The 25,535-nt window shown below is 47.7% G+C and overlaps 5 protein-coding genes across 10 annotated transcripts in view; 3 read left to right on the top strand and 2 right to left on the bottom strand.

Moving 5' to 3' along the window:
* myo1ha (myosin IHa) overlaps window positions 1–6,499 on the top strand; it is a 26,641-nt gene extending 20,142 nt beyond the window's left edge. For both annotated transcript variants that reach the window (XM_056417997.1, XM_056417996.1), the window contains 18 exons: window positions 162–256; window positions 339–385; window positions 750–830; window positions 3,730–3,835; window positions 3,935–4,052; window positions 4,130–4,243; window positions 4,329–4,405; window positions 4,481–4,549; window positions 4,625–4,709; window positions 4,791–4,953; window positions 5,033–5,116; window positions 5,181–5,274; window positions 5,344–5,399; window positions 5,475–5,610; window positions 5,684–5,754; window positions 5,887–5,984; window positions 6,052–6,151; window positions 6,224–6,499. In XM_056417997.1, the coding sequence (XP_056273972.1) occupies window positions 162–256; window positions 339–385; window positions 750–830; window positions 3,730–3,835; window positions 3,935–4,052; window positions 4,130–4,243; window positions 4,329–4,405; window positions 4,481–4,549; window positions 4,625–4,709; window positions 4,791–4,953; window positions 5,033–5,116; window positions 5,181–5,274; window positions 5,344–5,399; window positions 5,475–5,610; window positions 5,684–5,754; window positions 5,887–5,984; window positions 6,052–6,151; window positions 6,224–6,250 (1,621 nt within the window). In that variant the 3' untranslated portion in view covers window positions 6,251–6,499. The remainder of the gene's footprint in view (window positions 1–161; window positions 257–338; window positions 386–749; window positions 831–3,729; window positions 3,836–3,934; window positions 4,053–4,129; window positions 4,244–4,328; window positions 4,406–4,480; window positions 4,550–4,624; window positions 4,710–4,790; window positions 4,954–5,032; window positions 5,117–5,180; window positions 5,275–5,343; window positions 5,400–5,474; window positions 5,611–5,683; window positions 5,755–5,886; window positions 5,985–6,051; window positions 6,152–6,223) is intronic.
* Window positions 6,500–6,593: 94 nt separating this feature from the next.
* Window positions 6,594–9,890, bottom strand: kctd10 (potassium channel tetramerization domain containing 10). Of its 4 annotated transcripts, none has more exons than XM_056417999.1 (7): window positions 9,798–9,890; window positions 8,863–9,076; window positions 8,620–8,789; window positions 8,251–8,337; window positions 8,091–8,143; window positions 7,801–7,996; window positions 6,594–7,697 (listed from the first exon to the last, which is right to left on the bottom strand). In XM_056417999.1, exons 1-7 carry the CDS (start codon window positions 9,798–9,800, stop codon window positions 7,479–7,481), a joined length of 942 nt encoding a protein of 313 aa, XP_056273974.1. In that variant the 5' UTR covers window positions 9,801–9,890; the 3' UTR covers window positions 6,594–7,478. The 4 variants fall into 4 exon arrangements, with proteins under 4 accessions (XP_056273974.1, XP_056273975.1, XP_056273976.1 ...); XM_056418000.1 differs by having other exon boundaries at window positions 8,863–9,578; window positions 9,798–9,870; XM_056418001.1 differs by lacking the exon at window positions 9,798–9,890 and adding an exon at window positions 9,382–9,791.
* Window positions 9,891–10,152: 262 nt separating this feature from the next.
* ube3b (ubiquitin protein ligase E3B) lies at window positions 10,153–19,304 on the top strand. Its single transcript, XM_056417995.1, has 27 exons — window positions 10,153–10,668; window positions 10,799–10,967; window positions 11,112–11,229; window positions 11,392–11,451; window positions 11,541–11,645; window positions 11,726–11,822; window positions 11,928–12,013; window positions 12,144–12,226; window positions 12,361–12,466; window positions 12,563–12,683; window positions 12,802–12,979; window positions 13,187–13,353; window positions 13,440–13,607; window positions 13,726–13,897; window positions 13,988–14,106; window positions 14,178–14,292; window positions 14,396–14,495; window positions 14,579–14,698; window positions 14,795–14,971; window positions 15,058–15,168; window positions 15,255–15,392; window positions 15,479–15,544; window positions 15,621–15,679; window positions 15,799–15,981; window positions 16,139–16,250; window positions 16,332–16,424; window positions 16,495–19,304. Exons 2-27 carry the CDS (start codon window positions 10,807–10,809, stop codon window positions 16,684–16,686), a joined length of 3,207 nt encoding a protein of 1,068 aa, XP_056273970.1. The 5' UTR covers window positions 10,153–10,668; window positions 10,799–10,806; the 3' UTR covers window positions 16,687–19,304.
* A 1,157-nt stretch (window positions 19,305–20,461) lies between these two features.
* On the top strand, window positions 20,462–23,768 carry aldh3b2 (aldehyde dehydrogenase 3 family, member B2). Its single transcript, XM_056417998.1, has 10 exons — window positions 20,462–20,528; window positions 20,604–20,799; window positions 20,898–21,008; window positions 21,226–21,346; window positions 21,428–21,513; window positions 21,985–22,066; window positions 22,336–22,725; window positions 22,805–22,971; window positions 23,049–23,148; window positions 23,226–23,768. The coding sequence occupies exons 1-10, from the start codon at window positions 20,467–20,469 to the stop codon at window positions 23,423–23,425; spliced, it is 1,515 nt and encodes a 504-aa protein (XP_056273973.1). The 5' UTR covers window positions 20,462–20,466; the 3' UTR covers window positions 23,426–23,768.
* Window positions 23,709–25,371, bottom strand: mmab (metabolism of cobalamin associated B). 2 transcript variants are annotated; one of them, XM_056418005.1, is made up of 9 exons: window positions 25,251–25,371; window positions 24,930–24,988; window positions 24,738–24,831; window positions 24,594–24,651; window positions 24,437–24,509; window positions 24,251–24,348; window positions 24,111–24,175; window positions 23,969–24,028; window positions 23,709–23,888 (listed from the first exon to the last, which is right to left on the bottom strand). In XM_056418005.1, exons 1-9 carry the CDS (start codon window positions 25,352–25,354, stop codon window positions 23,804–23,806), a joined length of 696 nt encoding a protein of 231 aa, XP_056273980.1. In that variant the 5' UTR covers window positions 25,355–25,371; the 3' UTR covers window positions 23,709–23,803. The 2 variants fall into 2 exon arrangements, with proteins under 2 accessions (XP_056273980.1, XP_056273979.1); XM_056418004.1 differs by having other exon boundaries at window positions 24,437–24,651.
* Window positions 25,372–25,535: the final 164 nt, after the last annotated feature.

Raw genomic sequence — 25,535 nt, 5'->3', positions numbered from 1 at the left:
CTTCCTTCTTCATCTCTCTCCTCCTCTTTGACTGCTCTTTATCCCTCTCTCCTCCTCTTTGACTGCTCTTCATCCCTCTCTCCACCTCTTTGACTGCTCTTTATCCCTCTCTCCACCTCTTCGACTGCTCTTCATCCCTCTCTCCTCCTCTTCGACTGCAGGCACAAACTGGCTGACAAAGTGACGCGTAAGACTCTGGAGAGGGGGGACTTCCGCCTCCTGCATTACGCCGGGGAGGTCACCTACTGCGTTGTGGGTAAAGAAACCACAAAGTCCTGTTACTCAAACAACCTTTTCATGTTTTCAACCGACTAACAGTTTGTTTTGGTGTGTTTTAGGTTTCCTGGACAAAAACAATGACCTATTATACAAAAATATAAAAGATGTAAGTCTGTTAACTAACATATATTATTTGAGGCAAGGAGTGGTGCTGTGTATTGGAACTTATTTAGTACCTTGGTTATTATCAATAGTGTCAACCTTCATGCTAAAGTTCAATAAATATTCCTCATAGCCTTGCTAGCATAGTGCTTTCTATGTTGTATTATTACCATGTGAATCATATTCATGATGGCTCCGTTCCAACAGCTGTTGCTATGCAGAGTTATTTGTTATATCTGTGTTTGACAAGTGAAGAAAAATATATAGTAACTTTAGTTTCAGCTGCTGTCAGTCACACAAGCAGCTGTTTGAGTGTCACACCTAATGTTGCATTGGTGTTTTAATCTGAGTGTTATCTCTTCTCACAGCTGATTTGTCAGGCGAAGAACGCCATCGTCAGAGAGAGCTTCTCCACGATGGATTCAGACACCAGGAGAAGACCTGAAACCGTGAGTCCATGGAGCTCCTCTTCCTCTTCTGAGTCCATGGAGCTCCTCTTCCTCTTCTGAGTCCATGGAGCTCCTCTTCCTCTTCTGAGTCCATGGAGCTCCTCTTCTGAGTCTATGGAGCTCCTCTTCTGAGTCCATGGAGCTCCTCTTCTGAGTCCATGGAGCTCCTCTTCTGAGTCCATGGAGCTCCTCTTCTGAGTCCATGGAGCTCCTCTTCTGAGTCCATGGAGCTCCTCTTCTGAGTCCATGGAGCTCCTCTTCTGAGTCCATGGAGCTCCTCTTCTGAGTCCATGGAGCTCCTCTTCTGAGTCCATGGAGCTCCTCTTCTGAGTCCATGGAGCTCCTCTTCTGAGTCTATGGAGCTCCTCTTCTGAGTCTATGGAGCTCCTCTTCTGAGTCTATGTAGCTCCTCTTCTGAGTCCATGGAGCTCCTCTTCTGAGTCCATGGAGCTCCTCTTCTGAGTCTCCTCTTCTGAGTCCATGGAGCTCCTCTTCTGAGTCCATGGAGCTCCTCTTCTGAGTCCATGGAGCTCCTCTTCTGAGTCCATGGAGCTCCTCTTCTGAGTCCATGGAGCTCCTCTTCTGAGTCTATGGAGCTCCTCTTCTGAGTCTATGGAGCTCCTCTTCTGAGTCTATGGAGCTCCTCTTCTGAGTCCATGGAGCTCCTCTCCTGCTCTGCTGTGTAGATGTTAGACTCGTCAGCAGGACTGTGACGATGCCCAGAGTTACAAGGACACGCGTTGGTGTCCTGGTCCTTGTGGGGGAGGAGAATCCATTGAACCATTTCAATCAATAAGATATATTTTTCTTTATTTTATATTAATTATCTGATTTATTTGATCATAATAATTTAGGATAGGAATATATAAGCATTTTTGCTTCTACCTATACATTTTCAGTCTTTCTGTTTTGTATATTTTATAGACTAATATTGTCTTGTATTGCAATGATTGACTGAATAAAATACACAACAACAACAACATGCAAACCAACAAATGATCTACAACGAGTAGATCACATGACAAACGCCAACACCCATTATCACATTAATTCAATTCAATTCAATTCAGTTTATTTGTATAGCCCAATTTCACAAATTACAAATTAGTCTCGGAGTGCTTTACAATCTGTACACATCTGCCCCAAACCTCACATCCCCAAATAACCTTCAGGGGAAAAGGGAAGAAACCTGGAGGAGAGCAACAGAGGAGGATCCTATGAATAGTTCAGGCAGATGGCGGTGGGGAGGAGGAGGACAGTGGGAGTCAGAGCAGGAATTATCCATCAGGCAGATGTGCAAGCTATAGGCTGGACCAGGGCAAACCTGATTCAGCCCTAACTATAAGCTCTGTCAAAGAGGAAGGTCTTAAGTCTACTCTTATGGTTCCAAAAGAGGAGCTTGATAACTAAAGGCTCTGGCTCCCATTCTACTTTTAAGACTCTAGGAACTACAAGTAGTCCGCATTTAGTGGCGTAGCTCTCAATCAAGGCTTTGTAGGTTAAGAGAAGAATTTTAAAGTGATTCTTGATACTGGGAGCCAGTGCAGAGCAGCTAGTGTTTTAGTGAGAACACAGATTATTAGAGCAGCCTGATATTGCAGTAATCCAGTCTCGTAACGCGTGAACCAATTTTTCTGCATCTTTTGAGACAAGATGTGCCTGATTTTTAGATGAAAGAATGCAGTCCTTGAGATTTGCTTTACGTGGGAGTTAAAGGACAAGTCCCGATCAAAGATAACGCCAAGATTCTTTACAGTGGTGTTGGATGCCAGGGCAATGCCGTCACAGAATCCATCACCAGATAATTGATCTCTGAGGTGCTCAGGGCCGATTAAAATTCGGTTTTGTCTGAGTTTAACATCAAGAAGTTGCAGGTCATCCATGTTTTATGTCTTTAAGACATGCTTGAATTTTACAGAGTTGGTTCTCTGGTTTTATCGATAAATATAGTTGAGTGTCATCTGCATAACAATGAAAGTTTATGTAATATTGCTCAAAGGAAGCATGTATAAGGTAAATAAAATTGGTCCAAGCACAGAACCTTGTGGAACTCCGTGATTAACGTTGGTGGTTATCTTACAAATACAAAGATCAAACCAAATTAGTGCCGTGCCTGAAATGCCAATCGACTGCTCCAGTCTCTGTAATAGGATGTCATGGTCGAATGCAGCACTAAGGTCTAACAAGACCAGGACAGAGAGGAGTCCTTTATCTGCTTAACTATTTGGTATCTACAGAAATAACACATAATGTACCAGAGGAAGGACTGTAGTCCAGACAGGAGTCTGACATTTTGATGGGATGAGTTTTCTATAGAGAAAAACAAGGAGGGGTAATAATACTAAAACTAATAATGATAATAATAATTTAGACTTGTATAGCGCTTTTCTAGTACACAAAGACGCAAAGGGGTCTCACTGGTTCTCAACCTTTTTGAGTCACAACACCCCAGAATATTTAGGCTGGCGGTCACCGGGCCCATTTTCATGTCTCTAATAAATAGTGTAAATAAGTAATGCGTTGTTTGTGAGTACAGTCTGAACAGAGAGGTGTTGTCCAATCAGCTCCAGGCCCTGTGGACTTAGATGGTACTGCAGGGATAAATGTTCTCTGCATAGATGTAAGTGTGCGGATCGGTTCTACCAGATAGTACTCGGGATGAAATGTAAACAAATATATACTCCCTAGATTAGAATACACTATTTTATTTTGATCTTCCACAACCATCTGGTGACCCCCAGCTATTATTTGACGCCCCCCTTGTGGGTCGCGATCCCTCAGGTTGAGAACCACTGATTCAAGTGACCACTGAGACGTCATGGCAGTCTGACCGTCGTCGTTACGCCATGTGTCCGTGACAGACGGCCTGCGGGGATTACGCCCTCGTGTGTGTCTGTAGGTGGCGACCCAGTTTAAGAGCAGCCTGCTGAAGCTGACAGAGGTCCTGGTGAAGAAAGAGGCCTGGTACATCCGCTGCCTGAAGTCCAACGAGTCCAAGCAGCCCGGTACTGGAATCAACACGACAGATATCAAACTATTCGGGTCACACGATGGAGATGTTTGATTCATGTCTCTCTCTCTCACACACACACACACACACACAGGTCACTTTGATGAAGCTCTGATCCGACACCAGGTGAAGTACCTGGGCCTGATGGAGCACCTCAGAGTCAGGAGAGCTGGTTTTGCGTACAGACGCATATATGAGGTCTTCTTAAAAAGGTATGAAGGACCACACACACGTGTGCCTCATGCTTCCATTGGTCCGTCTCAGTGAGTGGGGTGTGCTCCGCCTGCAGGTATAAACCCCTGTGCCCAGCCACCTGGCCTCACTGGAGAGGCCTGCCTGCTGATGGAGTGGAGGTGCTGGTTCAACATCTGGGCTACCTGCCGGATGAATACAGAATGGGACGGTGAGGACAGCACGAACTCAACACGGCAGCGAGCACACCTTCTCTGAGTGACCCCAACACATGTGGATGTTTTCCTTTGTTTAAGTACCAAAATATTCATCCGTCATCCGAGAACACTGTACGCCACAGAGGATGCTTATGAGAAGTGTAAACACGAGCTGGGTGAGTGCACACCTGGTGTCATTACGTGTCCGTCCTGACTGCACAGCGATGTCATGTTCTGCTCTGCATGTGCAGCCACGAGGCTCCAGGCCAAATACAAAGGATACAAAGCAAAGGGGAAGTTCAAGAGACAGAAGGAAGCTGGTAAAAGCCACGCCGCTTCACGTTGAGTTGTACGGGGAAAGGAAACTCTCACAGCCGCTCGTCTCTTTATTCCAGCCACGAAGATTGAAACTTGCTGGAGAGGAGTGCAGGCTCGGAAGGAGCGAGAGAAGAGAGCCTGGGCCGTGAAGGTCATCAAGAAGTGAGACGCCGCCTCGCGACACGGCTCCTCTCTGCCGTGAGGTCACATGTTCACGGATGCAATGTTTCACAATCGCTTCAGATTCATCAAAGGTTACATGACCAGAGGACAAGCTCGAAACACGGAGAACTCGGAGTACCTGGCCTTCGTGAGACAGAACTACCTGAACAGGCTGAAGGGCAACCTGCCGGAGACGGTTCTGGATAAAACCACCTGGCAAAGTCCCCCGGCCGTGTTGGCAGAGGTACGGCGACTCATCCGCGTTGGTGCAAGACCAGTTGCATTCAAGCGGAGCTTTTATTTAGTGTCTTTGTGTGCGCCAGACATCCGAGCTGCTGCGGCAGCTTCACTCCCGTCTGATGGTGCGGAGGTATGTGCGAGGAATCACCCCCCAGAGAAAAGCCCAGGTACGTAAACACACGCCGAGACCACGTGTGTTCTGGTGGTCGTGGTGACCGTGTGTCCCGTCAGCTTCACCTGAAGGCCGTCACCAGCTCCATCTTCAAGGGCAGAAAGGACAGCTATCCACAGAGTGTCGCTCAGCCCTTCGTGGACACCAGGATCGGTGAGTCGCAGATCCATTCACACCACGTCTTCTCCTGAGGATCGTCTTGACATCATCTAATATCTCTAGGCGAGCAAGATGTTGACATCAGAGCCCTTCAGATGATTGGCCATGAGCACATTCAGGTAATAAGTGTCATTGTGCACCCAGAGGACACAGCCTCACAGCGACCCCAGCTCACGGCGCTCTGCTTCTCACAGTACGGCGTCCCGGTGATTAAATACGATCGGAACGGTTTCAAACCAAGAGCCCGACAGCTCGTCCTCACCCAGACGGCGGCTCACCTGATCGACGACGCCAAGGTCAAACAGAGGGTGCTGTACACCTCTCTGAAAGGTCAGGGCAACGTCATCCACGATCAGCTCGTCTTCATTTTGGGCTCAAAGTGTCTGTAAATTACTCGTTGCAGGTATTTCGGTCAGTAACTTGACGGACTGCATCATCGTATTCCACATAACATGTGAGGACCCCAAACAGAAGGTATGAGGATTAGATTATTCACATGTGGGCTTATCAGAACGGCCTCTTCTGTGTGGAAGTGGAACAGTTCACATAAAGTGGAACCAACATGTTCCATGTTCACGTGTCTGATGGTCTCCATGGTCGTTTCAGGGGGACCTCGTGATGCAGTGCGACCCACTGTTTGAGTTCTTGACCAAACTCAGTGTCATCGCCAACAAGCAGAACGCCATCAGCGTGGTTCAGGGCAGGTGAGTGAGATCCAACAGGCTGGGTTTGACACGCGCTTCAACCTAAAACTCTTGTGCACCGACTCAGCATCAAGATTGACATCCAGGCGGGGAAAGAGAGCGCGGTGGACTTCAGCAGCGGGCCGGAGGCCGAGGTGTGCCGGGCCAAGAACGGACACCTCCTGGTGGTGAGAGGCCGCCGTGACGCGTGATGCTCTGACAAAGGGACGCGGCGTGAACCGAGCCGTTTGCCGCTGCAGGTCTCCACTCGGGCCAGGACGCGGTAGCCGACACACAAGAAGCCCCTGCATACTTCATCAGGAGACCCCGGACATCAGCACGTCGGACCAGAAGCTCTCTGGAAACCCCGGATGAGCCGCCTGTCCCACAACACTCATCTGGACATATTCATGATCAATTACTTTTCCACACAAGAATATTAAACCATCAACTTGTAACATCTTCCTGTGCCTCAACTGTAAACCAAACAAAGTACTCTATACTGATCCAGTTACTCATAAACTGATCACAAAGAATGTGTCATTTCTTAATTATCAAGATGAAGCCGTACGTGTTATACTATTTTATTTCCACTGACAATGGGAGTATGCACATTTAAAACGGAACGCGAATATTTGTAGAAATTTATTTGTGACAAAGTATGTATAAATATAAAACATACATATATGTTCACTTCTGTACAGACCTACACGTCCTGTGATTGTTAGACATTTCTACTAAAGCCTCTCGTGTGCAGACATTCTGAACGAGGGGATGAAGGGCGGGTCTCGCCCCGCTCAGAGCAGACAGGATTCCCGTCCCGCTCTCTGGTTACAGTCACTTCATCCAATCCCCTCAGTGCATTAACGCCTCAGGCCACAGCGCAGGTTCCCTCCATGACTTAGTGACCATGTCGGGGCGTGAAGGGACAATGCATACATGTTCAAACTAAATATGGCAGAAGCACGACAGTGACATGTCTGACCCATGAGAGATCTTAACTATCAAAAAGTAATACAGTTCAAATAAAAAGTAATCGCTATTATCCACAGGCTACACAAATAGCCATGGTAGCATATTGTAAGAGTACAACAGTGCCCCCATTGGGTACAACATCCGGTTAATCCATCGGTGACCTCACAGTGGACCCGTGGTCGGAAGGAGCAGAACGCATGTACATTAATCTTTACATGATAATCATTGTTCTCCTTAAGGACCTCAGCAGACTGATGTATACCAACAATACTCTTTCTATGACTCGTGTTCACACAATCAGGTAAAACTGAGACTCGGGTCTCTGCACACGAGCAGAAACGGTCATAGAAGTGATCATGGTCACCAAACGGAGAACAAAGCCCTGCAGCCCGTCACACAATGAATCACGTCACCACGACGTAGTGACGCGCACCTCCTCGCCGTCTCCTGGGACAAGCAGCTGGTAAAAGAAGAGCGGGAGTAGAAAGGCGCTGGGGGCGTAAGGCACACGCGTGGTGCAAGGCGGGGTCGAAGGAGAGGTCACTGGTGGTGGTGCGTGCGGTCGTCGGGTCGTTTGATATGAATCCTACGAACTCGCTCGATTCGATCTCGCTCCTCGTCCTCGTCCAGGTGATGCGAGCGGCCTGCAGCGCCCCCTGTGGCCTCCAGCAGGGCGTTGTCCGGACCCCTCCCATCGTGGGACTCGTACAGGAGGATGTTGAGGGTCTCCTCATAGATGCGTGCCTCAGGGAACTCCACCTAGCAGAGGAGGAGAGTGTTACGCAACAGACGAGAGACATGCAAACAACACACTGCAGCTTTAAGATCACAGAAGAACTCAGTGACCAGACAAGAGACGCACCTTTGTCTGCTTCTTCTCGGTGGCATAAACAATGGAGGTGCAGCACACTTCAGCAATCTTACGTCCCTGGCCGTAAAAGGACCAACAACAGATCTCATCCCCGATCACGTCTTTGATGAAGAGCACTCGGCCGTTGAAGCGCAGCGACAGCTTGTCAAACAGCTCGATGTTTTTCAGCATGTTGTCGTCAGAATTGCTGGCAGGAAAAAAGGACGGAAATATATTCAAACAACTTCTATGATTTCACCACATTATGTTTCTTATTAATCTGACATCCAGAGAGAACTCACCTGGTGTATGAATATTTGTTGTTGCTTCGGTTGTACAGCAGTTTGACCGTCGGCTGCAAAGACAACAACGTAAAAGACTCATTTCTAAATAACACTTATTCTTGATATTGAGCATGAGGAATTCAGCACATTGTGTAAAAGAAATCCATCCATAACCGACCTTATTTGAGGTTGCAATAAGTTTCTGCTCTTCCTTAGATGATGTCATCAGAGGCACTTTACAAAGTGGTTCATAAGTTTCTTTGTTCTGAACAAGAAAATAATGAATACATTTTTTCCATTAAAACAATTCCACCTGTAAAAGTTTATAACAAGATAACTTAGTCCAAAAGGATGAAGTATATGCAACTATGTGTTGTATATTATATACTGTTTAAATAAACAGTGCAGTCCACTGAATGTAAACCTTTAAAACTTATTTAAATCATTTCCAAAGAAAATGGACTGAATAAATGTTCTGTGGAGTTGATTTTACAAAACGTGTGAAGTCATAATGCATTCCCCTGCCGAGCCGAAGTGGAGACGGTACCTGCAGGGCAGCGGTGCATTCATCAGCGAGGCCTTGGACGAGATAATACTTGGCCTCAGCGAGCAGCTCCTCGGTTTCCCGCCGGCTGTCTGGGAGTGGCACTGCTCCGTCTCGAAGGTAGTTGAGGATTGTCCCAAAATGTTTGCCACAGCGATCGATCAAGATCCAACCTTAGGTTATAAAACGGTGAAACATTAGTTCATAACAGATCATATCATTTCAACGCCTTCACCAACCACTCACCTTCGCTGTCTGTGAGGACCTCCATCCTGCCGCTGAACATGGCTTTGAGCATGGTGTCCTGCTTGGTGAGCGTCTGCATCGTGGTGTAGTACAGAGCCCCGCCCACGTTCAGCTTCACGTACTTAGAGCTGGGGCTGGAGCCCTTGAAGGATGCGGTCCGGGTTGCAGCAGCCGGCATTGCGGAGCTCACCACACTCTCTCCTGACATCTCTTCCTGGGAAAGAAAAGGTCAAACGTAGTGACACCTGAATCAGGGCTGTCACTGCATGAGTGGAAACAGATTATTAACACGCAGCTCGAGATCAATGGAGATAGATTCTCTGCAAATGACTCGCTTTATTACCGAGGCTGGACTCACACACGAAAAAGCTATATATATATATTTATATAGAGGTTAAATATGTATTTTATTTTGTGTATAAAGCTTTCCTACAAACAATTACACAAATGTGTGTTCGCAATATGTCAATAGCAACCTAAAGAACTGCATCTAGTTCTAAGTCATGGTGTCTTTCATACTTAAAGTACAATTTTAAAGACATGTTCCTTTGTGTTTGTCTTCGCGTTCGGGCTGCCGCGATGAAGCGACGGGAAAGTCAAAGTAAGGAGAGAATCTAAAGGCAGCAGTGACGTTCAGACTGTTCCTCTGCAGCTGGTATGAGTATCTAAAGGCAGAGAACCAGCGTTATGCCGGCTGAAGGGCTGTCCACCTCCCCCTGCGTGGTAAACACGGAACAACTCAGTTATTACATTATGTTAGCCGACACTGCTAATGAGCCAGCTAAGCTAAAGAGATAGCATAAACTAAAGTTATCATTATGATCACACATCTGGCAAAACATATACATATTATGATACTAGTTGTTTGAACATCTCTACATAAAGCCAACAACTGGTTTGTGGTTGGATTTGATATAAAACGCAAGTATATTTACCATGGAACCCGCAGCAGGCTGAATAGTTGTAGCTCGCTAACGTCAGTCAGCTAACACCCACTTCCTTCCGGTCCACCGCTGCGCAGTTATAAACATGACGTCATTGTTAAAGGGACAGGTAACATGACGGAGTTGAACGTGACAGTGTTCAAGGTGAGGTCAAATGAGACGCCGTGCACCGCGTCGCGTGAGCTCACTGTCTGCCACACGACTTCAAACACGTTGAGGAACTTAGTTTAAACTACATCAGCCTCCCCGTTTCCGCTGTGGAGGGAGTCACAGTGATAACAGTCCCCCGCCGCTCGCTCAACCGCCGGGACGGAACCTTAATCCAAGAGCGAAGTTACACAGTTGGTGTCGCGACAACACTGAGATAGATCGTTTTAAGAGAGACAGTTTGGTTTTTATAAGACTTTCTCTTCACAAACCCTCTCATGTAACGATTTATAAATCAAGACAAACACTACCCGGACGTATTTAGTGCGACACAGGGGATTAATGGCCGCAGTCAATGTACGGATCTCCTCTCATTGTTTACATTTGGGAAGTGTGTCGTCCGTGTTTTTCCGGTTGTCATTGATGCAGACTCGACCCTAACATGGCTCTGAGGACACGTCCCGGTGAATGGATGTGAACAGATTCCCCGTGAGAGAGAACCGAGCCGCCCGGCGGTGAACTAGCCCTGTGTGCTAACCCACTAGCCCAGCTCCATCGTCCTTGTCGCCCGCTGCTCCACAGATGGCAACGCACTCCTAATCTTTCGGTTCGCTTCCCTCCTGCTCGGATCTCGATGGCAACCACATGACTGAGGAGGTGTAGCGCCAGTTGAGCCTGAAGGCTAGACACAATCTCCACCTGAGGAAAATCACACGTAAGTGCACCCATGGGCAGCTACAGGATCATAACACGTCTGAAGCGCAGATAAGAGCTCTGCCACTACGATCAACAGACGCATGCGGATGATCAGTGTGTATAACGTGTGTTGAATGCTTCTCTTCCAGGGTGCACCATGTTTAGCGTCACCCAAAGCTCCAAGTCCGAGTTCCTGGACAAAGCTCGGCAGGCCAGGGAGGACAGGAGAGGACAGAAGGACAAGGAGAACTCAGCAACACACATCCAAGCCCTGGTCAGGAGGTTCCTCTGTCGCTGCAGACTCCAGAAACAGATACGGTAGTCTCTCGTCTTATTGATTGCAGATGTATTATTCAGCTATCTTTGAGCTCCGTCTGTTTGCCATGAGCATCAATAGTACGTATTTGGTTCCATCCTGGTCGTGGAATGGTTGGCTCAATAATAATGTCTGTGTCCCACCAGGCAAGACGTCGATGACTATTTCCAAGCTCATGAAATCGGGACATCCAAAAGAAATGCACTTTCAATTTTCAAAATTGCTAGGAAATTACTTTTCGTATATCGCCAAGAGGATAAGATGGTGAGTTGCAACAGTCAATAACACACAATAATTACACGCTGGGTCACTTTCCTCATGTTGTTTCTTTGCCCTTGTGATGCTCACCTTCTGTGGAGGCGTTGGAGAGTTTTAAACTGAACACAAGTTGTTAAAACTCTTTTTTGGGGGTTTCACTTTGCACAGAGGTTCGAGAAGCTCTGTCGTGCAATCCTTGGCAGCATGGAGGTGGAAAATGATCCTAAAGTGAGTGTGCATATACTTTAGACACCGCACACCAAGCCGTCTCTGGATAGACGAGTGTCTCGGTGACTGCTCTCACGTTTGGCCCTCAGGTCTGGTACGTTTCCTTGGCGCTCTCCAAAGACCTCACCATCCCCTGGCTGAAGCAGATCAAAGACGTGCTGTGGACCTGCTGTCAGCTACTGAAACATTTAAAGGTCAGTCTTGATTGGACGTGTTTTAAAATGAGTTTTATAACTTTAATTGTACATGTCCCTGTCTGTTTTGTCCTACGCAGCCTGACATACTTCAGGACAATAAATTGGTGACGCTTTACCTCTCCATGCTGGTGACCTTCACAGACACTTTAACCTGGCGGATAGTCAGAGGGAAGGGTGAGTCTGCAGTCGAGCTGATGTTGTTGGTATGAACATTTCTTTTGTCATTGCAGGATATACTTTCTGCAAACAAAACACAATACTTCCCCCTCATTATTTTAGGAGAAGCTCTCAGACCTGCTTTGATGAGGATTTGTGAAAATATCATGGGTCATCTCAATCAAAAAGGATTCTATTCAGTTCTGCAGGTTCAGTAGTAAAGCTCATACTTTTCAGTTTCATCAATAGACGCAATTAAGTATTATCACACTTACTTTCTTCTTATCTTATTCTTAATAATAATGCACATTATATGCCATCTTCACTTTTCTTATTTAGATCTTGCTGACTAATGGCTTGGCTCGTTCTAAACCATCCCTCTCCAAAGGCACTCTAACAGCCATCTTCTCTTTATCATTAAGGTGAGCTGGGAGCTCGTAGTTTGGTGGTTGTAATTGCTATTTAAAATAAGTTTAAATTCCATTTTTAATACATGAAGTGGCGGAGACGTGTTCTATCCAGTCAGCGTTGAGTTTTCTGTGGTTTTATTTTCCAGGCCCGTCATTGCTGCTCACTTCTCTGATAACCTCCTGAGATCATTCCTCCTTCACATCATGTCAGTTCCAGCCGTCGTTTCCCACCTCAGCGTGCTTACTCCAGAGGTTAAAGCCCTGTCACATACCACATGTTTTTATTGCATAATAATAATAATGTGTACTGTTAGAGCAGATATTATAACCTACTCTCTTTCTCAACAGTGTATGTCGTCCATCCAGACGCATGGCCTGCTGCGTAAGTTCATTCTGTTTCTCAGCCGAGAGGAACAGTGTTTGGACATCTGCGTGTGTCTCGAGGGAAGCCACACACTCTGCTTACTTGGTATAGTATTTTTGTTAAATATGTGCATTGATTCAATCTCATTGTGTACGGAGAGAATTATTGTGTGTCCAGTGGACGGTTCATTTTTTGCCAACTGCACCTTTTCCATGTTTGATAGGCAACCTGATTCACTTGGGCTACCTGACTGAGAAAGTCCTTGAAGAGGAGGCCAATCATTTTGTGAAGGACCTGACTGACATGCTGTCCTACTGTCAGAGATATGTGTCCCAAAAGAAGTCCAACCTTACCCACTGGCACCCTGTCCTGGGCTGGTTCTCCCAAACGGTAGACTACGGGTCAGTGACATACTCGATATGGAAAAGGTTTCCCAGGAGACCCACAATATACATCAGAAGAAAGGTTTACAGCCAACAGGAGGAGCTGTAGTTTTCTGTGTGGTCTATGTCGACTGTGTAAAACCACACCTCCTAAAGCATACTTATTTGTCTACTTTTTCAGTATTACTCTATGAATGTTCCTCCTCTGTGTCCCGCTCTCTGCAGTCTGAATGAATCGATGCCGCTGGTCACGAAGCAGCTGCAGTACCTTTGGGGTGTTGCTGTCATCCGGACACTCTTCAGTGACGTGCTTTCTAAAAAGCTGGAGAGTCAGGAGCCCACCCCCCCGCCCCCGCAGCCCAGCACCTCACAGAACAATCTGCCCGTTAAAAGTGAGTTATAAACGCAACCCTATCCTGACCGTCAAAGGCTTGAAGAGGTTCCTTGACGGCGCTTTGTTTTGTGTCCGTTTGGACAGACCTCTTCAAGCGTGCGTTTCAGAAGTCGGCTTCTGTACGGAACATCCTGAAACCGGTCGGAGGGAAGCGGGTCGACTCCGTTGAAGTGCAGAAGGTGTGCAGCATCTGTGTGCTCTACCAGACGGCGTTGTCCACACTAACGCAGATACGACTCCAGATACTCACCGGTCGGTACCGATCGTTCTTATTTCATACAGACGTGTGAAATATAACAAAAGTATCCCAAAGTATTTGGGAAGCATCCTGTAACGTTGATGATGAAGTCTGCCACTGCATGCCCTGCAGGTCTGACGTACCTTGATGACCTTTTGCCCAAACTTTGGGCCTTCATCTGTGAGCTCGGCCCTCAGGGAGGCCTCAAACTCTTCATGGAGTGTCTAAATAACGACACTGAAGAGTCCAAGCAGCTGCTGGCTATGCTCATGCTCTTCTGTGACTGCTCACGCCACCTCATCACGTAATTTAATATTTATTTATTATTTATTGCGGTGTGCATGAAATGCCCCATGTAGGAGCAACTTTAAATAGCCCCGTCAATGTGTTACAGAATACTGGATGACATTGAAGTATATGAAGAACAAACATCTTTCAAGATTGAAGAACTCATCACCATCTCTTTATTTCTCAACACCTTTGTGTACAAGATGATCTGGGAGGGCATCTTAGGTGAGTGTGTGACCACTGATGACCGCTATGATGAGTGGGTTTTACTGAAGAAGCTGTTTTGTATCTCATAGAAAATGCGAAGGGAGAGAAGCTGGAGTTGTTCCACAGTGTTCACGGCTGGCTGATGGTGCTGTATGAGCGGGACTGTAGGCGGCGGTTCTCCCCTGATGACCACTGGCTACGCAAGTAAATACGAACACTGAACAGCTGTTAATATGCTCAACACATTGGCTTCTGCTTCGCGGCCCCATTTAAAAGCTCACCTCTACATCTCTGGTGTTGCGTTCAGGGACCTGAAGCCCAGCCTGTTGTTCCAAGAGCTGGAGAAAGGCAAGAAAAGAGCCCAGCTTATACTGCAGTACATCCCACATGTCATCCCACATAAAAACGTGAGGAAAAAGAATCTTTTCTTTTGAGGCAAAGAGGCATTTTTCAGTCTCAATTAAAAAATGTATATTTCTTCTCATTTTAGAGAGTGCTGCTGTTCAGGAACATCGTTACGAAGGAGAAAGAAAGTTTAGGATTGGTAGAAACGAGCTCCGCGTCACCACATGTCACCCATATCACCATTCGGCGCTCACGGATGTTGGAGGTATGGAGTCGACAGATCGGATCGTTTTTTTTGAGGAGAGCAAAAATGTCCATTCCAGTTCTTCCGTAATAACATTCATCATTGGTCCGTCCTCAGGACGGTTACGACCAGCTCCGCAGGTTACCGGCTAATTCCATTAAAGGCCTCATTCGTGTGAAGTTTGTCAACGACCTGGGAGTCGACGAGGCCGGGATCGATCAGGACGGAGTGTTCAAAGAGTTCCTCGAGGAGATCATTAAGAAAGTGTTCAACCCCGCTCTCAACCTTTTCAGGGTAATAAAGACGTAATAAAGCTGGTTTTCTTTTCTTCTGCCGATGATATGGATCCGACTGTTTCGTGTGATTCTTGTGTTCCGTAGACGACGAGTGGAAATGAAAGGCTGTACCCTTCACCGACGTCCTCCATCCATGAGAACCATCTGCAGCTCTTTGAGTTTGTAGGGAAGATGCTGGGGAAAGCCATATATGAGGTGTGTCGAGACACACACGTGGTCATCCTCTGAATACTGTTGGGTAATCTTGGTCATCTGTGTAACCGCACCGTCTGCGTGCTCAGGGCATCGTTGTGGACGTCCCTTTTGCCTCTTTCTTCCTCAGTCAAGTCATGGGTCACCACCACACCACCTTCTACAGCTCCATCGACGAGCTGCCCTCGCTGGACTCTGAGTTTTACAAGAACCTCACTTCCATTAAGGTCGGCTGGAATTACACCGGAGCAAATGGTCCGCCAGTAATTGATCCCATTTTGACCTCCATCTTTCATTTGATTTGTGTGTTCAGCGCTACGATGGAGATATCGGGGATCTAGGACTGTCGTTATCCTACGATGAAGATGTTATGGGGCAGGTAGGAACAGACATGGAGGAAGACGTGTTCCCGGATTGTTGGGATTAAGTTCACGAGCCACTTTGTTCCCTTCCAGCTTGTCTGTCATGAGTTGATACCTGGAGGGAAAACCATGCAAGTCACCAACGAAAACAAGTATGTCAACTCGACTCATTCCAAACATGAACAGGCTCCTGACTCTTTGTAAATGTGGAAGGGTTCAGATGTCGTGTGCTCTACTCGCTGTCCAGCGCTGACTCCAACATGTCTCTCAGGATCAGCTACATCCACCTCATGGCGCACTTCCGGATGCACACGCAGATTAAGGAGCAAACTGCGGCATTCATCCGGGGCTTCCGCAGCATTATTACTCTAGAGTGGCTGCACATGTTTTCCACGCCTGAGGTTCAGCGTCTCGTCTCGGGAGACAATGCAGAGATGGACCTCGATGACCTCAAGTAGGTGGCAGCAGACATCTTTTATTGAGCAGACTAAACTCTTCTTGCTGAGCCAGTGAGACTCATTGTGACGTCTCCTCGATCCAAACGCTGAGCGCTTTCCTTCCGCTGTGCCTCCTGAGCAGGAGATGCTCATCCTGTGTCTTCTCTTTCTCAGGAAGCACACGGTCTACTATGGCGGTTTTCACAGCAGCCATCGCGTCATCATCTGGCTGTGGGACATCATGTCCAGTGACTTCACTTCTGAAGAGAGGGCCATGTTCCTTAAAGTAAAGTGTTTGTACATTTCACAGCCTGAAGCTGTTCATTGTGCTTTGCCGTTGTCTCATTGGCTGCTGTGTGTTTCGCAGTTTGTTACCAGCTGCTCGAGGCCGCCTCTTTTAGGGTTTGCCTACCTCAAACCACCTTTCTCCATCCGTTGTGTGGAAGTTTCAGATGATCAGGTGAGAATAAGAAAGGAGTAAGTTGATGCAGCTCAAAGGTTCGTACTAACGGAGCGTTCCCCGTGTCCAGGACACCGGAGACACCCTCGGCAGCGTTCTTCGGGGCTTTTTCACAATCCGCAAGAAGGAGCCCGGTGGTCGACTTCCCACGTCGTCGACATGCTTCAACCTGCTCAAGTTGCCCAACTACAGCAAGAAGAGCATCCTGCGTGACAAGCTGCGCTACGCCATCAGCATGAACACCGGCTTTGAGCTCTCCTAACTCGGTCAGGACCGCCTTCACAGGAGGCTCGTGTGGAGCAGCCAGAGAGGCCGGAGCCGTGGCAGGAGGGCGTCGCTGAAGGACCCGAGGACTCTCCCTCTGTCTCTTTGTCAAACTGGATCTGCTCCACGTCGGCCGCTCGCTGACATGTTTCTGCAGCACAATCCAATTTTGAGCATCTCTCTTTTGCCATTTACAAAATTCAATATGTTGTGTATTTAACTTGATGAAATCCAGATATATAGTGGCTGGAACTCTCATTCTCAGGCTTAACAGAATCACGCGCGGATCCAACACTCCCACTTTAAGCAAACTGAAAAGCAATCCAGATGCGATGCAAACCACGACACACATGGAGCGCAGCCGAGCGGTGCATCGTGAATATACCTACGAGCTTGGACCCCATTATTATCGAGTCTTAAAATGTTCTGCTGAACATAATGCATCTCTTACAGTGGAAGACAAATCGATGTCTTGTATTCCAGCTCCATGGCTCCCAGCAGCGATCCTGTGATTACATGATGTCCCATTTTGAGGAGCATCCTTTGACCTCCACTTCTCCCCCTCAAGCCAGCCGCCGGCTTCCATGTTCTCGGTTGAAAACGAGCCTCGTTGCTGCTGCTGCAGCGGGGACTTTTGACGAGGAGAGAATCTGTTCCTGCTGCTGTTGGATGTGGAGAAGTCGTCCTTGCTGGAGCTTTTATAAACATCTGATTGAAAGAGGAGCTGACCGTGTCTCCGGTGCTCCAGCCCAGGAAACCAGACGCAGCAGCTTGTTGTCTGTGCTTGACCTTGAAAAGTAAAGTGAGTCAATGATGTTAGTCTTCATACTTAATGATAGTAAAACTGAAGATTTTTCTCAACTCCTTTTGGATAATGCTGAGTGCCTCATATCCCCCCCCCCCCCCCTTTGCTCTCACATGTTTGACTGTAACCAATAACCACATATATTGGAAACAAGCCATAGAAATGGGGGCTATGTACCTGGACTTATTCTCTACTTTAACTAACACCCGCTCTACCAACAACAACAACAGGGTCTAATACGATGCCCTCCGATCTCTGTGGACCCTTTGAGCCATGCGGAAACAGCATTTTGGGTTTCAACACCTGTCAACATGATGTCATGAACTGATTTCTTGCTTTGTTTTAAGTTCCTTTGGATGGAAATGTTGCGGAAAGCGAAACGAGAGGAAATGTTATCAGTCTAAATATTACTCAACACAGGGTTCAACTAGGTCATCACGTTGAGGAAGGAAGTGATCTACCAGAAAGACTTGACTTCCAAAGAAGGGTTAAAAAGTAAATATCAAACCATTAACAAGTTCTTAACTAGAACGGGCACTCGGTAGAGCGCATACCTTCGCATATCACAAGATTGGGCATTGAATTATGAACATTTTGGCATTAGTTTCATGCCAATTGGACAAAAATGTATCGTGCAATGGTAAAATAAAGATTTTGACCTTTCCATGACCTTGACCTTTGACCCGATTGATCCCAAAATCTAATCAAATGGTCCCCGGATAATAACCAATCATCCCACCAAATTTCATGCGATTCAAGAACATTTTGACCTGTTCATGACCTTTGACCCGATCGATCCCAAAATCTAATCAACTGGTCCCCGGATAATAAACAATCATCCCACCAAATTTCATGCGATTCGGTTCAATACTTTTTGAGTTCTGTGAAAGATTTTGACCTGTTCGTGACCCTTGACCTTTGACCCGATCGATCCCAAAATCTAATCAACTGGTCCCCGGATAATAAACAATCATCCCACCAAATTTCATGCGATTCAGTTCAATACTTTTTGAGTTTTGCGAATAACACGCATACAAATAAATAAATAAATAAATACACGGCGATCAAAACATAACCTTCCGGCATTTTCAATGCGAAGGTAAATATGCAAAAAACAAACCTCTCGTCATGAATGAGTATGGAAACTTGTTAATACACAGGCTAGAGAGCATTGTGGTCCTGGTTGCCATGATTCTAATATCGTGGTCATTAACTTGTGAAAAGGTGATTTATAAAGTGTAACATTGGTCGTATTGAATCCTCATGAGAGAGAACTCTGTCCTGATGGGACGGATCGATCCGGAGGATCTGGCTCCAGCTTCCTCCTCCTCCACTGAAACGGATCCAACGACATGCGACGCTTCAGTGAGCAGCAGAGGTCAGCGACCTCAGCTCGTCACGCGATGAGGTCGCTCCTCTGGTTCATGATGTCAGGAGCCGGTCAGACTTTAAGTGTTCCGCTGCTGACCGAGACGATCCTCTAGGACGACAGCTCATAAAAATGACCCTCGAAATGTTCCCACGCTCCCTGTGAACGATTCATCTTTTGTTCAAGTGTCTTTGAGAATGGCTGCACTAGTGTGTGTGTGTGTGTGTGTGTGATACTTTTTGTCAGTGTAATGTTAAATCATGTATAGGCTACCAGTATTATATAAATCATTTACTTTAAGTCATGTGTGTAGTTTCCCTCAAAGCACTGGCTGACAGTGTTTCATATATACATTATAAAGTGTTCTGTTAACTTAAAAAAATGTTTTTTACGATTCCTGGTGTTTATTAATTTAATAATAAATAACAATTCAGTAAATGTATACTCATGTATTTAATTGTTGCATTTCGTTTAGTGAGGAAACTTGTCCTTACGCGAGAGTGATCGCACCACAGTGACACACAGCTGTCAAACACGAGGCCCGCGGGCCCAACGCGGCCCACCACGTCATTTTATGCGGCCCCTGACGGCTTGAAAGACATATGATAAGCTTTAAATCCTATGCTTTTATTTTAAAGGTTTCAAATTAAATGGATTTGTGTTGTGTACAATATTTCTACTTTCAAATAAACAATAATCAAATGCAAAGAGAGTTATTTAACAATATGTTCGGGAGTAGTTCATGCAGCGCTTTAGTTACACCGGCCCTTTAAGAGGCGGCCATGCCTAATATGTCTATACTGAAATAATATCGTCATTATAATTATTATAACTATGATCTTTAGTTGCCCCTCGGGACTCGGCGCCCTCCGCTCAGCGTAGCCTTATGAGGCGGCGCTGGATACGACTCAACATTAAATTAAAGTTAATCACAAACACCTGTGGAGCGGATCACCTGCGCATGGCTGCAGAGTGCTGCTGACGGTGATCGACCTCTCGCCCAGTCTGAGACATGGACTGGAGGCTGTGGGTTTAAAAGGTGTCTCAGCACCTCGGCGTGGCGGAGGTCTCCCGCTCTCCACTGCGTGGCTCGGAGCGCCTTCACAACCCGCCACCTGCAGAGCAGCCATGAGCAGGAGACGGTACGACACGGGGAACACACGGCGTACTTTGAGTTGGTCTCCTTGGTCAGGAGGGTAACTTCCGTCAGTTGATGCCAGAGGCCCCTGAAGGCATCATGCGGGCCGGTAGGTGGCCTGGAGGTGGCCTCTAGGCCCACTGGAGGCATCATGTGGCCTGGAGGTGGCCTCTAGGCCCACTGGAGGCATCATGTGGCCTGGAGGTGGCCTCTAGGCCCACTGAAGGCATCATGCGGGCCGGTAGGTGGCCTCGAGGCCCACTGGAGGCATCATGTGGCCTGGAGGTGGCCTCTAGAGGCCGCCTCCAGTGGCTGGGTTCAAGACTATTAGTGCACCACCTGATTGGCTGGACTTGTGAGAGGAATGTTGTGGGATTCCCTTCGTGGGGCTTCTACTTAACTGCTCAATGCACACTAACTCCATTCAGAAAAGCTCCAGCAGTGGAGAATTGTAGCTGGAATAGACATGAGTGGGAAGAAAAGGGTGTGCTCTGCCTGTCAGAGGAATGGCCGGTTAACATGCAGAAGGTCTGGTGAGGCTCTTGGGGTTGAGGGTGTTTTCATTGCCCTGCAGTGTTAACAGCGAGTGACTTTCTGTCTCAGGACCCGGCTGGGGGAGCCCTGGCTGAAGACGTACCCTCTCCAGTGTGTGGGTCTGCTGAGGAGGGCCAGAGTCGCCTTCCAGGCGGGGCGCACCGTCACGGAGGTCTTCAGACTGGCTCAGCTGGAGGCTGTGGTGCGGATGCTCGAGGAACACGAGTGTGACTTTGTGGACGCTCTTGGACGGGACCTCCATAAGGTCAGGGGTCAGGGGGGCGAAGCACTCCGCCGGAGTCACTGCTGATCACAAATGGGAGACAATGACGTATGGATCCAATGATTTATTCTTCTCACCAGCCGAGGTTTGAGACCGTCGTGTCAGAACTGATTCTGGTGAAGAACGAGGCGCTTCATGCCATCAACAACCTCAAGACGTGGATGCAGCCGCAGCACGTGGAAAGAAACCTGGTGAGTTTACCGTCTTCAGAATATTATTGAGAATATTTGTAATTTTCCCAATCTTTTTTTGAGGGCATTACTTCTCGCGGCCACAAAGAACTCGTGGTGGCTCTGCCACAGCAGATTAAACCTCTGCCGTGTGCTGCTGCCTGTGTCTTTCTGGTCAAAGCGTGCAGTAATGAACCTTCACTCTGAGTTCTGTTCCCTGATGCGTGTCTGACTGCAGTCCACCACGTTGGACGAGTGCCTCGTCCTGAGTGAGCCTCTGGGGGTGGTGTTGATCATGGGGACCTGGTGCAGTCCGGTCCAGACGTGTCTGGTGCCGCTGGTCGGGGCCATCGCAGCAGGTGCAGAGACTCGGTTAATCAGTTTAATTCTAGTAATATCTGTCCTCACAAAGGCTGACTGACTCATATTTTAATGTGTAGGGAACTGTGCCGTCATCAGCCCCTGTGAGCGCACCCCTCACACGGCGGAGCTCCTTCATCGCCTCGTCCCCTGCTACCTGGACAACGTGAGTCAAACGGCAGAGCATTGTCTTCAAAAAGGGAAATGTTCCGAAGGCCTTTCAGCGCAAAAGAATTTACTCAATAACATTCCAGCATTGCGTAACATTCTTTTGATTATAGGAGACGCTTGTCTGTTTCTGTCTGCATTACTTTTTAAATCCCACTTATTGTCCCTTTTTAAAGTCTTCGTGTATCCCATCGGTTGAGCCTGATGACTCATTTGTATGAATCTACTTTGAGGAGTAGGACGTTGGTCTGTGAGCTTTTAGGAGGCATTAGTTCAGACTCTAGTGAGCGGTGTCAATGTGACACAAGACTTTAAAGATGTAAGTTATGAGTCGAGACATTCAAGACCAACTTTACTCTCAAACTATGATTTTGAAGATGTGGGACTGCCGTGTGTGTTTATGAGCAGGAAGGACCTCCAATGCAACAGTACACACACTATCTGATCTAACATTCTTGTTTTCCTCAAGGAATGTTTCCATGGGATTCTGGCTGGCACGAATGACTTGCCGGAAGTTGTGGAACTTAAATTTGACCATGTCTTCTTTACAGGTAAAGGTACATTTAGCTATAAAACCATTGTGAGCATGTCAGGGCGAAATTCTCACAAGAAGTCAAATAAATTCCCCGTCAGATATCAAAACACATTTGGGGGGGAATTGATGACAGAGTAATTTTTAGTCTTAAATATAAAAAGGCTTCAGCATAGAGTGCCCTTTTCTCACCCAGGGCAAAAGGGGAGGAGCTTGAGCACCACCAGGGGTCTACCTGTGCACGTGCCTGCTTTAGAGTCATGCATTGACCCGTCTGTCGACCCCTAGGCAACAGGGAGGAGGGCAGCAGGATTGCTCGCGCTGCAGCCGGCACGCTCACGCCCGTCACCCTGATCCTGGGGGGCAAGAACCCGTGTTACGTGGACCGACACTGCGACGTTTCCACCGCCGCACAGCGCATTGCTTGGGCCCGCTTTCACAACGCCGGGCAGAGTGTCGTGGCGCCCGACTACGTCCTGTGCCACGCGGACGTCCAGGCGCAGCTGCTGCAGGCCCTGAAGTGCTGCTTGATGCAGTTCTACGGCGCCGACCCCAGAGAGTCTCGCAGTTACGGCCGCATGGTCGATCTCGAGATCTTCAACCGGACGAGAGAGCTGCTGTGGAGGTCCGGCAGAGTGGCTGTGGGCGGCCAGGTGATAGAAGCAGAGAGATATATCGGTATGCATCAACACGAGGCAAAGGGTGTGACATGCATTGCATCTAATGCTGTTAACGACCTTCTTTCTCTTGTCTGAAGCCCCAACGATTCTGACGGGGGTAGCAGAATCGGATCCCATCATGCAACGGGACATTTTTGGCCCAGTTCTTCCTGTTCTGACTGTAAACAATATGGAGGAAGCAATTGCCTTTATTAATAAGCAGGAGAAACCCCTCTGTGTGTACGCATATTCCAGCAACAGCAAGGTACGTGACCGACTCGTGTTAAGACGCCACATTGGTGCAGCCGGTGGCTTCTGATCCAGAGGTCTCTGACCACGCAGGTCGTCTCCAGGCTCATGAGCGAGACCTCCAGCGGGAGCTTCTGCTCCAACGACAGCATCCTGCAGAGTCTGATGGTGGCGCTGCCGTTCGGGGGAGTCGGTAAGCGGGTGGCAGCAGAGTACAAATTACACGAGATAGTTGTGGAACAATAGTGATGACCACTCTTTGTTTCACAGGGTCCAGTGGGATGGGCTCCTACCATGGCCGCCACAGCTTTGATGCGTTCTCTCACAGGAAGGCGTGCCTGCTCAGAGGCACCCGGTTTGAGTGCGTGAGCCGTCTGCGTTATCCACCCTATGAGGACCGCAACCTGTCCCTGATGACGTGGGCCAGCACCCTGTCCCAGAAGAGCCAGGGCTGGTGCCAGATCATGTGACAACAAAGCCATGTCGGAGGAAAGCTGATTGTACCGCAAGTCCTCAACTCTTATGATGTGCAACATTAGTCAAAACAAAATGTACTGGGGTGCAGCCACATTAAACAGAGCAATATATAAAGTGCTGTTCAATCTCTGGGTGATGCCAATTGTGATATGCTGCTGTATTCAAAGATCTCAGATGCTGTTTGACCAACCTGTGCAAAATGTGAATGTCATGTAAGTTCATTACTGAATTTATTGCGATATTATACCAAGAAGAAAGTTGCACCAAACTAGAACACATTTTGGCCACATATTTATTGATATATTTACAATAAAAGTGAAATCTCTGCAAACCAAGCATCCCCAAAGTCTCATTCTTCGTGTGGCATCAGCTCAGTCGGCTCTTTTGTAGATCGTCTCCTCTTTGCCTTCTTTCGATGCTGCATATCTGGCCGCGGTGAACAAGTAGTCGCTTAATCTGAGTAAAAATGTGGGGATATTTATTGACTGTGCAATAGAGCCATAAAAAACACATTTATTTCCCCGCACTGGACTGACCTGTTCAGAAACTTGGCAACATCTGGATCGGCCTCACCAGTTCGCACAATTGGAGCAACGCTGGAAGAACGGCAAAGATGGATCAGAACCTGCGGAGCCAGAACCGGGCTCATGTCATTGAAGACGAGGAGCTGCCACTGACCTGCGTTCTGCTCGCCGACACACGGTCCGAGCCAAGTGCAGCGCGGCGCTGCCCTTCCCTCCCGACTGCAACGCATCACACAAGTATCAGTGCAACAGGAACACCTGGACTCACCAGACCTGCGTCTCAAATGGGCTTACAGGTAAAATGAAGTTGGTCAGTGGAGGGAGTTCTTCTGTGAATTTATCAATCCAGTTTTCCAGGTCGGCAGTTGGCTGTGCAGTAAATGTAGTTTTCTCTTACAAAACAGAAGAGATATACAAATAAAACCCGATCTTCAAGCAGACGAGGCAACATTCTACTGCAGTAAGCCAGCAGGTGCTTACTCATGTGACTTTCTCTTGCAGTTGATCGAGGAGTGGCAATATTGGAGCCCACATCTTGTAAAATGCACTGTATCTGCAATGAAAGGCACAATACTGTCGGAATTATGACATCTGGCTCATGTGCAATAACGGAAGTTAGTGAATGCAACATGAGCACCTTGTCCAGCTGGTATGTGAACGTATGGCCTCGGTCCAGGCAGAACTCTCTGGCCAAGCTGTAATGTCCAAATCAACACGGTCACTGGAGCTCAGGCGGACCGAACGAGTTCTGGAGTCGACTGACTGAAAGTAGGAATGTTACCCGATGGCTGACGACAGCTCGTCCGTGTTGCCCAAGGCTTCAAACACCTGGTCTTCCTTCGGCCTCCGCTCTCCTGTGAACGTGCTGGAGAAACCTGGTGGGACAGAGCAGGGCTCGAGTCAACCTGTGGAAGCGCGTGCACGAGAACAGGGATGCACAGGACTTGTTTTCCAAGTTAAGATGAACGACAACCTTTGTCTCCAGTTCTGGTGTATATCTTAGGAGCCCTGTTGTCTCCTTCAGTGGCATACCTGTCGGGAAGGGGAGAGAGGAAGTCAGATGGCAATCCTTTTGACACAAGATACCAACAGATGGCAACACGCACATACGCTGCAGTGGTTGTCTCACTGGGGTTTAACGTCCCAGTTGTTTAAACAAGCCTCCAGCTGTATGTTAAAGAGCATCTCTGGGTAGCAGCCGCCTCGCGTTCGCGGTTACACGAGCAGCATGAGGGAGATGGCCCGGCTCCTTTGAACAAGAACTGTTGTCTCATGTAGAATGTAGTATAACTACCTTCTGCCTAAACACAATGTGTTGCTAGTCCGGTGCTCGTGTGTGAGCCTTCCCGCCCTGACAACACAGCGGAGGCACGCAGGGCCGATGATCAACGAAGCCATGTTTAAGCTAACGGACAGCTGCGAAAGGTTAATGTCTCTTGTCCCTCCGGACTATCCGTAGTTTATGGGCGTTTCCTTTTCATCGCACGATTGGTTGACTCACCATGTGGTCTCAGAATACTCGTCGCTGATTGGACAAAATAAAATCTGTTGAACTAGATGTGTCGCCGATTGGCCGCTG

The sequence above is a fragment of the Pseudoliparis swirei genome, chromosome 7 (assembly GCF_029220125.1).
Source record: "Pseudoliparis swirei isolate HS2019 ecotype Mariana Trench chromosome 7, NWPU_hadal_v1, whole genome shotgun sequence".
NCBI classification, from domain to species: domain Eukaryota; kingdom Metazoa; phylum Chordata; class Actinopteri; order Perciformes; family Liparidae; genus Pseudoliparis; species Pseudoliparis swirei.
Note: the sequence above shows the minus strand (reverse complement) of the source record. Positions and strands in the feature narration are given on the sequence as shown.

Bases quoted from the DNA above. Each gene is read 5' to 3' on its own strand.
- kctd10 (XM_056417999.1), bottom strand. The intron at 7,997-8,090 runs GTGAGTTCTCTC...TTTTCCTGCCAG, and splicing joins AACAAATATTCATACACCAG to CAATTCTGACGACAACATGC. The intron at 7,698-7,800 runs GTGCGTCTCTTG...CTCCTCTGCTAG, and splicing joins CCGAGAAGAAGCAGACAAAG to GTGGAGTTCCCTGAGGCACG.
- ube3b (XM_056417995.1), top strand. From the start codon at position 10,807: ATGTTTAGCGTCACCCAAAGCTCCAAGTCCGAGTTCCTGGACAAAGCT. The intron at 12,980-13,186 runs GTCAGTGACATA...CGCTCTCTGCAG, and splicing joins TCCCAAACGGTAGACTACGG to TCTGAATGAATCGATGCCGC. The intron at 14,293-14,395 runs GTAAATACGAAC...TGTTGCGTTCAG, and splicing joins GATGACCACTGGCTACGCAA to GGACCTGAAGCCCAGCCTGT.
- aldh3b2 (XM_056417998.1), top strand. From the start codon at position 20,467: ATGAGTGGGAAGAAAAGGGTGTGCTCTGCCTGTCAGAGGAATGGCCGG. The intron at 21,514-21,984 runs GTGAGTCAAACG...GTTTTCCTCAAG, and splicing joins TCCCCTGCTACCTGGACAAC to GAATGTTTCCATGGGATTCT. The intron at 22,067-22,335 runs GTAAAGGTACAT...GTCGACCCCTAG, and splicing joins TGACCATGTCTTCTTTACAG to GCAACAGGGAGGAGGGCAGC.
- mmab (XM_056418004.1), bottom strand. From the start codon at position 25,354: ATGGCTTCGTTGATCATCGGCCCTGCGTGCCTCCGCTGTGTTGTCAGG. The intron at 24,652-24,737 runs GTAACATTCCTA...TGGACATTACAG, and splicing joins GAGCTGTCGTCAGCCATCGG to CTTGGCCAGAGAGTTCTGCC. The intron at 24,029-24,110 runs GTCAGTGGCAGC...CCGTTCTTCCAG, and splicing joins TGTCGGCGAGCAGAACGCAG to CGTTGCTCCAATTGTGCGAA.